The sequence below is a fragment of the Microtus oregoni genome, unplaced genomic scaffold (genome assembly GCF_018167655.1).
Source record: "Microtus oregoni isolate MIOR12 unplaced genomic scaffold, Mior012 000056F_ref0000123, whole genome shotgun sequence".
Classification (NCBI taxonomy): domain Eukaryota; kingdom Metazoa; phylum Chordata; class Mammalia; order Rodentia; family Cricetidae; genus Microtus; species Microtus oregoni.
In genome coordinates this window covers 1,792,021-1,802,780 of record NW_024543832.1, presented here as the reverse complement: position 1 = coordinate 1,802,780, position 10,760 = coordinate 1,792,021, and the positions used below count along the sequence as shown (strand labels likewise).

Here is a 10,760-nt window from a genome sequence, read left to right as displayed (position 1 = left end):
ACGTAAACTGTTATGTGTTCCTGTACAAGGTATGTACAAAACCCAGCCAGTTAAATGGTCCAGCATGTAGAGGAGAGGGGCTGTAAATGCTACGCGAAACTGAGATTCTGAATATATTTTACTGAGATAATCATATTTCAAAATTAAAATATTTTAAATAACTAGAACACAAAAATGTTCAAAAAATCAAAGTACAAAGGTCACAATACTATAAGGAAATATACTACTGATGTTTTGCCAAGGAGCATATACTAACACTGTCTTCTATACTCTTACCAATATGTTAGTGCTTCTCTCAGCCTGGGTCAGTGAAGACTTTCTGAAGTGTGTGATATGTAAAGCATGGACCCATGACTGCCCTAATTCTGAAAATAAGTTACTGTTGAATACTCACTCCAAACAAACATAGTATGTATGTTCTGAAGGTCAAGAAAGGTAGCAAGAGACTGCTGGAGGAATGTGATAGAGTTGGCTCCTGCCTTTTAGATCCAGTGTAGCCATAAAAATTATGCACATATAGAAGAAAAACATGTTGCAGACAAAGGAAATAAAAGGAAGTGATTGAAGAGAGGATGTGGGAGAGAGTGAGAGGAAAGAGGAGAGAAGAAATGAGGAAGCGGAAGTTTAGCAGGGGGGCAGGGAGGGCAGGGAGGAATGAAAGGAAAGAAGAGACATGAGAGTAGGAGGGGCCAGAAATGGTACTCAGAAGTGAGTAGCAGGAGAAAGAGGGTAGTAGGAATGACTGATTCATAGATTAGCTTGAATAAGTTTTATTCTCTCTAAATTTTCATAAGAATTCTGCTTCTGCAGTAAATTCTTGAGTAAGAGGTCACATACCAGTTCTCCAGGATAATATGAAATATATGCAATTATTCCTGTGATCTTTCTCAAGATCCAAAACGCACAATGAAAAATCAGACAAACCAAAGATGATACACACTGAACATAAGGTCTGAAAATGTTCTTCTAACAAAGAGTGCATCCTGAACAAGGGAGACAAACCACTTACAGGGGTGGGTGCCCTTCATAGGCACAGGATGGCAGGCTTCCCAGTGTTAAGACCTGTCTCCACCACTGCTACTCACATACAGATTATGCTCAGAGGAAAAAGAAACACAACATCTGGGGTGTCCAATATAAAAAAAAAATTGGTGGATATACTCTGGGATTTCCTAAACAGATTATTTTGAGCTATTCTCTGCCATTTTCTGATGGCATGAGAAAAAAGCCCTAAGTCCCCTTTCTCAATGGTGATCTTCACAGCACGACAAACAGCTCCCATTGTTCAAGCAAGTCCTCCTCTCCACTCCTTGCTGTCACTTAGGGCTCTCCTTCTTTGTATTGCTTCAGGTAACACAACTCTGAATACTGGTCCCATGCAACTGCTTTTTATGAGATATCATAAAAAGGTGACCCTCCATCCCTCACCAATGCAGGAATCATATTTAGGAACCTGCATTTGCAATGTGCTTCAAGTGGTAAAGAGTCAAGGAAGGAAATAAATGTACATAGTGACAGAGACACAAACAACCATAGACTAGGAACTATCTTATCCAAGTGTGGTGTCCCTAAATTGGCAGGTGAATAATCTGAGACCACTTATGTGCATGGATATCAATCCCATGAATCTCCCCTCAGATAAAAAATTAAAATCACATGCACTAAATGTTTGTGAGTTGCCCCCTCACAAATTGGATTTTCTAGGTGAATGATAAAAAATTAACTTCAATGGCAACAGAAAGTATTTCAAGTAGTTCCTTAATCCTGATTTCACACCAGGAAGAGGCTGAAGTGCATCTTGACTAAATTCCTTCTAAACACTCTGCTGGGATTTACAGGGATATGCACTGAGGATGTGGTATCCTCTGTTTTCTGCACAGCATGAAACTTCCACTGAGAGGAAGACAGACAGTAACAAGAAGCATCACATTTACAAACTTCATGAGGCTGTAGGACAGCATCTCTAAGAACTGAGTAAAATTCTCCCTCCTTCTGCCCTTCAGCTGGACCTTGGGAGCTCAGTCCAGTGCTCCCATGTTGGTCTCTGTCTCCATCTGTCACCTGATGAAGGTTCTATGGTGATATTCAAGATAGTCATCAGTCTGACTATGGGATCAGTAAGGACTGTGAGGGTTTGGTTCACCCACTGAGACAGTGTTCCTGAGCTAATGGGAGCTCACCATCTCCAGCTAGACTGGAAATGAACAAGCATGGGATCAAACTGGATCCTCTGAATGTGGTTGACAATTGGGGCAGACTGAGGGGCAAATGATAATGGCATTGGGATTTGTTTCTTCTGCATGTACTGGATTTTGGGGATCCTATTCTTTTTGGATGCATACCTTCCTAAGCCTGGATGTAGTGGGGAGGACCTTGGACTTCCCATAGGGCAGGGTGTCTTACCCTCTATTAGGAATGAAGGGGGTGGGGAGAGGGTAAATTTGGGAGCAGGTGGGAAGTGGGAGGAGTGGAGGTAGTGGGAATTTTGACTGGTATTATTATTAAAGTAACAAAAAAAGAGAAAAAAAAGAACTGTATAAAACTACCATCAGTAAATTCTCAAGTGTTCCTAAAACAGTGAAGGAGTTCTCCTTAGAAGCAGGTGTGACCTTATGCAAGACTCACCTCAGGAAGAAGCCATGTCCATCAGAGACAGAGGGACAGACAGAGCTAATACCTAGAAACACAGCTGTGTGTGGAGCATTTTATTTTCACATTGATCCTAAAGAGACATGACAGTATGGAAACACAGCATTCCCTGTGCATATAGTGAAAAGGGAACTAAATATAGCATGGTGAATCCCTAGCAGAGCTACGTTAATGCTTCCGTTTCTATGACTGTCATCAGTGTGTATGGTGTTTTATATCTGCACTGAGTACCGCCTTCTGTCCAGGTCCAGCTACAGAGCATGTTATGGCAGGAAGATATGCAAATAAGGCTTATTTGTGCCCATAAAATCCAGCCCTGCCCTGACCCTGCAGCTCTGGCAGAGGAGACAAGCCCTGGATTCCCAAATCTTCCTAGTCAGGGTTCAGCATTGAAGACAGGACACTCATCATGGACTTAAGACTCATATCTATTTCGTTTGTTCTTATTTTAAAAGGTAATTCATAAAGATGGGATAATGTGTATTGTGTGGACATGAGAAAGAGAAAAAAATGTCTTCTCTTTCAGTTTTCTAACCAGAAATCTTTGTGTTTACAGGTGTCCAGTGTGAGGTGCAGTTGCTGGAGTCTGGGGGAGGCTTAATGCAGCCTGGAAAGACCCTGAAACTCTCCTGTGCAGCCTCTGGATTCACCTTCAGTGATTATTACATGAACTGGGTCCGCCAAGCTCCAGGGAAGGGACTGGAGTGGGTCGCAGAGATTAATGCAAATGGTGGTAGCACCTGGTATACTGACGCTGTGAAGGGCCGGTTCACAATCTCCAGAGACAATTCCAAGAACACTCTGTACCTGGAAATGAGCGGTCTGAAGTCTGAGGACACAGCCATGTATTACTGTGCAAGAGGCACAGTGAGTGAATGCTACTGTGAGCTCAGACAAAAACACCCCCGTGAAGAACACAGAACCAGCAGGGGGCGCGGAGAGCACTTAGCTATCTGGGTCACAGTAGAGCCTGCTCAGAGAAGTGTGGAAGACCGGACTTCTCTGTGTCTGTCTGTACTGCCTCTCCATATCACACTTAGGTATTTTCTCTACAGGTACAGTGTGTAGTAATCCTTGAATGCCCAAATGATTATTCAAATTTCTATTTTCAGTTGTGTTGTGTGTGTTTATTTATTAAAGTGTTTCTCCTGTCTCCATATCTCTGTCTATATGTCAGTATTTCTCCCTTTCCCCCTTTCTCTCTCTCTCTCTCTCTCTCTCTCTCTCTCTCTCTCTCTCTCTCCCTCAATCTTTCTCTCTCACTCCTCTCCATGTATGTGTCTGGGGAGAGGGGGGGCTGTTGACATATGATGAATTTTTCTAATAATCTGCAGCACTTATTGTGACACAAATTCTATCACTGGACCTGGATTTCAATGACTAGGTAGTCTAGTTGTCCAGTGAGTCCCAGTGATTGTTCATTCTCCATATTCCCTATATGGTACACCTTGTTGGCTGCCACACCCATTTCTTTTTTTGTTATGGATTCTGAGTTCTGTCTTTAAAACCCACTGAAGCATTCTTATGTGGGAAAAACTTGATTTCACAGCCCCGTTTTAGTTACTTTTAAAATTTAGGATGTGCTTTTACCTAAACAAAATGCAGATCATCACAGAGAGCAAAATGATCCTGTTTAGTGACCAGCATCAGTTCCTGAAGAGGCCAAAGAAGATTTTAAACCCTAGAAGATGAAGGCAGCTCAGAGCCATATGTGAGTCTAGTGGACCCTGTTGCTATCTGTTTATCTCTGTGAGCACTGCACTATCCACACAGAAGCATATATCCCTAATTAAAATAGTGTGTTTTTTTAAAAAAAAAAAAGTTCTCATTCAATGCTGTAATTTGGCCCAATGGTCTAGTTTTTGTCTAGTTTATATGAGACCTTGATTCAAATGGTAATATTTCAAAATATATTCCTCATTTTGATTAATAAATACTGAGTTTTAAATATGAGTACTCCCTGTTAAAGGTTATAACAAGGTTTCTGTCATCCAAGAGAACCGTTCAGTTTTTCTTTCCAAGAAAAACCCCTTTCTCTCACTTCTCTAAGATAGGAGCCAGGAGGTTAACAGATAGCTCAGGAAACCCAGAGTTGAGAGGTGATGTCCTCCTCATGAACACACAGTATTTTTCCCTGCATCTTGTAATTGGGATGCTTCACCTTGACCAGTGAAAGTGGGCAGAAGAGGTTAAATAGAGCTAATATTTTTAATAACCACAGAGATTCTTAAACCAAAAAGAATTAGTTGCCTGTAACCAATGATATGAGTGCAATTTATCTAAAGAAAGACTGAGGCCAAGTGTTATGGAAATAGAGGAGAAGGGATGCTTGTGCTGCAGAAATGGGAATGTAGTTCTACTAAGACGTTATGAAAACTGTGGGGTCCCTCAGAGAATTATACAAGATGATGTGACTCTGAAACCTCACATGTGGATGAGCGAAAAAAGAAGCAGGAAAGGAGGGAGGAGAGAAAAGAAGATACAAGAGAGTAGGAAAGGACAGAGGGTTAAAGAAGTAAAAAAGAAGACGGGATAGTGGGATAGATGAATCAGTGTGATCACAGTACATTATGAATGAGCATGGTGATTTGTTTTTTTTTTCTTTTTTTTTTATTGAGAAAAGGAGAAAAAAAAACCAAGTTTCCACCTCCTCCCAGCTTCCCATTTCCCTCCCCCTCCTCCCCCCTACGCTCCCTCCTCCCACCCTTCCCCCCCTCCCCCCACTCCTTTCCCCCTCCCTCTCCAGTCCAAAGAGCAGTCAGGGTTTTCTGCCCCGTGGTAAGACCTAGGACCTCCCCCCTCCGTCCATATCTAGGAAGGTGAACATCCAAACTGGCTAGGCTCCCACAAAGCCATCAAATTACTTATGATCAAAACCCCGTGCCATTGTCCTTTGCGTCTCATCAGCCCTCATTGTTCGCCATGTTTAGAGAGTCCAGTATTATAGTAAAATAAATAGATAGACGGAAAAAGAATATTTTCAGGTATCATATGATATATATATATATATATATATATATATATATATATCTGCCCTTGTATGTGTCTCTGTGAAGGATTGTCTCTACTGTTATATGTCTGTGTGTATATGTCTGAGTGCCTGTGTGTTTGCTTCAGAGATGTATACTTTCTAATCATCTATAAATAATTTATATTACAGAGGTGACCACACCATCATATGACCACAGAAACCTGCTTTGAGATCACGTGAGCAGCGAGGCAGGGATTCAAAGTTTTACTTCAGGCTTAGGAACTCTCTTATTCTGAGCAGGCCCCTGAAGATATTCCCTCTCCCATTCTTTAAGATTCCAGTGATACCCAAAGTAACAGAGGCAGAGAACACAGCTCAACAGAACATGTCTTTCTCTTTTAGATGTGTGACAGACACTGTTACTCATATGTGCAGTTTGTTCTCATTTTTAACTTTTCATTCAGGTGTGTGATTTGAACATGAATAGTGAGATTCCAGCACATGCTGTGGTTCAACTACACAGTAGTCTTGAAAAGATCATGGAGTTCAGAATCAGAATAGGGGTCACCAGCTGAGGGTGAAGTTTCCCTCTATTTCTCCTTGTCCTCTCCCCTCTGTTTTCTTTGTTTGGTTTGATTTATCCTCTCAGCCCCAACATTCTCGAAATCTATGCTCGGAAAATTGATCCCTTTTGGGGGGGGGTTGTTTTGTTTTTGTGTATTTGAGATAGGGTTTTTCTGTAGCTTTGGAGTCTGTTCTGGAACTAGCTCTTGTAAACCATGCTGGCCTCGAACTCATTGAGATCTGCCTGCCTCTGCCTCCCAAGTGCTAGGATTAAAGATGTGCACCACCACTGCCCTGCAGTAAATTCATCCTTTACAGAATCAGTTATAAGTGCTGGGTGTCAAGGAAGAAGTAATTTTGTTTCCAGGTGTATATGTTAGTAGTGCATAAATGCAGTTATCGAAAATATTTTCTGTAGAAAAATGTGATGTTTTAAAAGGCTGAGCTAGTCTTGTAGCTCTGTGGTGGAGTGCTTTGTGATCATATGAAATGTCTTAAATTACGAACCAAACTCACTTAAAAATAGGAAATAAGCACTTAGACAAACCATAAATCCAATGTCAAGTAAGGACAATGTTTGAATGACAATAAATGCTAATTGGATATTCTGTGTGTGCATAGTACATGATTTGCACATATGTCAGGAGGCTAGAGAGGAGCTTGAGTGTGTTTACCAGATGATTTATCTTATTTTTGAGTAAGGATATCACAGTGAACCTGGAGCACAAATACTCAGACAGAGTCTTTGGCTGGCAAGACTTAGAGAATCTCCAGTCATAATGCATGCAGTGCTGGAAGATAGGATAAACCATCACACCCAGATTTGAAGCTAAGTGTTGTGAATCAAGCAAAGATTTTAACACTGAAGAGGCAGGTGCCTTACCACTGAGCCAACTTTTGAGCCTTGAATATTATCACTGTACATTGATAGAATTGTAATCTGTAAAAGCAAATATGTATATTGTATAACAATATTTAAAAGAGAAAATGTATTGTTAATCATGCATTTTTAAACTATTAACTGTCTATATGGAAATGAATACTTCATGTACAAACCCTTATATGTACTCATAAATGACTCTTAAAACTCTGACATTTTATGAAAATCTGGAATCGGGAGATGGGCAGGATCTGCAAAAGAAGATAGAAAGTAAATACTTACCAGAACATATTGTGTTGAAAGTTTTTCATGAAAATAAATTCATTAATGATTGACGACACTGCATTTGATGGTTGGACATGGTGAAATATAGTCTTAATCCATTCAGTTGGGAAATAGAAGCAAAACTCAGTCACATGTAAAAGAAAGGGAAACCTCCTGGGCTTCCTTTATCCTTTCAGGAACCTCCCCCAATGCAGAGTAGCCCTCAGGCTCAGAATGAAAGCCATGTCCTAGCTGAGAAACCCATCTTCTTCTCACTGAAGCCTCCAGCAAAGCATGGCTGTCCTGGTGCTGCTCCTCTGCCTCTTGACCTGTCCAACCTGTAAGTGTTTCAGAGTTTCAGGAGAGAGAACCAGGTACATCATGTATGGAATATTTGACTGATGGTGATGTTGCTTTTCCCCAGGTGAACTATCCCAGCTCCAGGTGAAGAAGTCAATACCTGACCTGGTGCAGGCATCACAGCAGACCATGACCCTGTCTCTCACCTGCACTGTCTCCGTGTTCTCATTAACCAGCTATTGTAAACACTGGCCCACCAGTCTCTAGAAACGAGTCTGGAGTTAATAGGAATAATACAGGATAATGAAAACACTGATTATAATTCAGCTTTCAAATCCTAGTTCACCATCAGCAGAACCTCTCCAAAAGCCAAGTTTTCTTAAAACTGAACAGTCTGCAGACTGACAGCAAACCCACATACTTCTCTCCCAGAGACACTGTGATGGAATTCCAGTGTGAACCTGTATAAAACCTTCCTAAAGAGAGCTCAGGGCCGGCAGGCAATACTAAGGGCCATCAGAGACTCACCATTGCAATATTCTAGATCTTTGTTTTTACTAATTTTTAATGCATCTGAATATTTTTGAAGTCCTGTTTTCCACTGCAATGTTTATTTTTCTACACAATTTGTGATCTCATCTGAACAATATAGCAACAAACAGGGCAGACACGGCTATGCTGTGGGTACCAGGATCAATTTGGAAGAGATTCAGAGATCAATGGGATGGGGTCCCTAGATTTGTAAGAGAGCTTCAGTTAATTCTTCACTTAGAGTAGAATTTAGGAGTTTAGTAAGAGCCAACAGATCATGCAGGAACACCCTGGTAGGATCTATAAACCATTAACCTTGATTTCCTTTATCTCACTATCATCCTCACATGAAACTTGAATATCTATTTCATAGTTGATCTTTGCTATACTCTGGTATTTATAAAGCAGCTAGAGATAGCAGCTGAGCTTCAGGAGCCTGCAGGATGTTCTTGGCTAATATCCTGCTTACGGTGTCTTTGAACCTCAAGTACCTTTCTGGAAATGCTTTCAAATCGCATTTTAATTTGTAGGTCTTAGGATCTATTCTGGTCTTCTCAGGTCCCTAGTGTGTAATCAATTTGTTTTTCATTAAAATAAAATACCCTACTTCTACCAAGGTATTCAAACACACTTTAAAAATTTACTGAATTTTAATTTTATCATGTAGATATATTTCTCTCTTTATTGTTTCCTCCACAGCCTTCTTACTTACATCAATTCACTTGCAAATAAGTTTTGTGGTCTGTGCAATGTTATCTGAGTCACAAATCCTTGATCTGAACATCAGATATCCCAATTTGTGGCATTCAGGGATTCAAGGAAAGGCTTGTACATTGTGGGCTATCCTACATCACATTGTGATATAGGAGGTCTTCTGTTTATGTATTGCTTTCATTCGTTATTCAATAAAGAAACTACTTGGCCTGATAGGGCAGAACTTAGGTAGGCGAGAAGACAAAACTAAATTCTGGGAGGATGAAATCAGACAGAGAGCAGCCATGGAGATGCCAGGTCAGACAAGCTAAACCTTTCCCTGTAAACCACAATCTCGTGGTGAAAGCATTAATAGAAATGGGATTAATCAAGATGTGAGAGTTAGCCAATAAGAGGCTAGAGCGAACGGCCAAGCAGTGTTTAAATTAATATAGTTTCTGTGTGATTATTTTGGCTATAAGCCTGCCAGGCAGCAGGGACAAACAAGAGGCCACCCCCCTCCCTGTGGAAAGATCAAGGCCCTCCCTAGTATATCTAGATTGAGCAAGGCATACATCCAAAGAGAATAGGATTCCAAGAAGCCAGTACATGCAGTAGAGATAAATCCCAGTGTCACTATCAGTGACCCCTCAGTCTGCCACAACTGTCACCCACATTCAGAAGGACTTGTTCCCATGCTCATTCACTCCCAGTCCTGTTGGATTTGGTGAGCTACCATTAGCTCAGGCAAACTATCTCAGTGAATGAACCCCTCATAGCATTGAATTCCTTGCTCATATTCTTACTCTTTCCATTCTTCAGCTGGATCTTGGGAGTTCAGTCCAGTGCTCCAAATGTGGGTCATTGCCTCTGTTTCCATCTGTTTTTGGATGAAGGTTCTCTTAAGTCCTCTCAGTATTGGAGCAGGCTGTGTAGCCATATTCTATGTGTAATTAGCATTGAGCTTGCCCATGAATAAAAGTTGGAACAGAATTTTAAAAATAAATCTATGGAGGTATTTTCAGCATACTACAATCTCTGATTACTAATGTATACCTGTATGTACATCAAAATAGCTGTCTTGTGAGTAAACACTGGTGAAACCATTGTACTCTAAGATCGTAATACCTTCATTTCTCCCCTGATGTTCCCATCAATATTACATCATACAAGTTTACTAGTCACTCTGAGGTTTATATACTGACATATTTAAGTTTCTGGATGATTTTTCCTGGCTTTTTCCTCCTTAGAGTGATGCTAACTGAAAAAATGTATAATGGATTTTATAATTTTTATAATTTTCTATTCTCATAGCTTGTTTGCCTTCAGCTTTCCTGGTCAAAAACCTGTGTCTTCTATGGTGGGGAATCTATGGTATGAATGATCTTTGCTTTCCATTTTCTTGAAACACAGAAGATATTCAAGAAATGTTAATTAGATGTGCTTTTAAAAAGTCATAAAATATAAAAATTTGTGGTTGTTGTCATCTGCCTCCTCTAGAGATCCCACAATTGTCACATAGGCCTAAGTGGCTCAGTAACATACCTCCTCCTCCTAAGAACTCTTACTGATAGGAATCCCAAATCCTCATCAACTCTTCAATCAGTATCTTGTATTTCTCTTCCTGGTACCTCTTTATTGAGCAGTGCCCAAATAATAAGCACAGACTATCAAGGGTTCTCCATTTGTGTCACTAAGCCAGCACAACAATACAATGAATGATCATAAACATTTTTTAAATTTATTTATTTATTAAATATTTCTGCCTCCTCCCCAGCACCGCCTCCCATTTCCCTCCCCCTCCCCCAATCAAGTCCCGCTCCCTCATCAGCTCGAAGAGCAATCAGGGTTCCCTGACCTATGTGAAATCCAAGGACCACCCACCTCCATCCAGGTCTAGTAAGGTGA

At 40.7% G+C, this 10,760-nt stretch overlaps 1 gene segment (V, D, J or C); it reads left to right on the top strand.

The window, feature by feature from the left end:
• Positions 1-2,991: 2,991 nt before the first annotated feature.
• Positions 2,992-3,717, top strand: LOC121438504. The segment is given in 2 exon segments: positions 2,992-3,104; positions 3,206-3,717. Coding segments are annotated over 2 exon segments (558 nt in total).
• Positions 3,718-10,760: the final 7,043 nt, after the last annotated feature.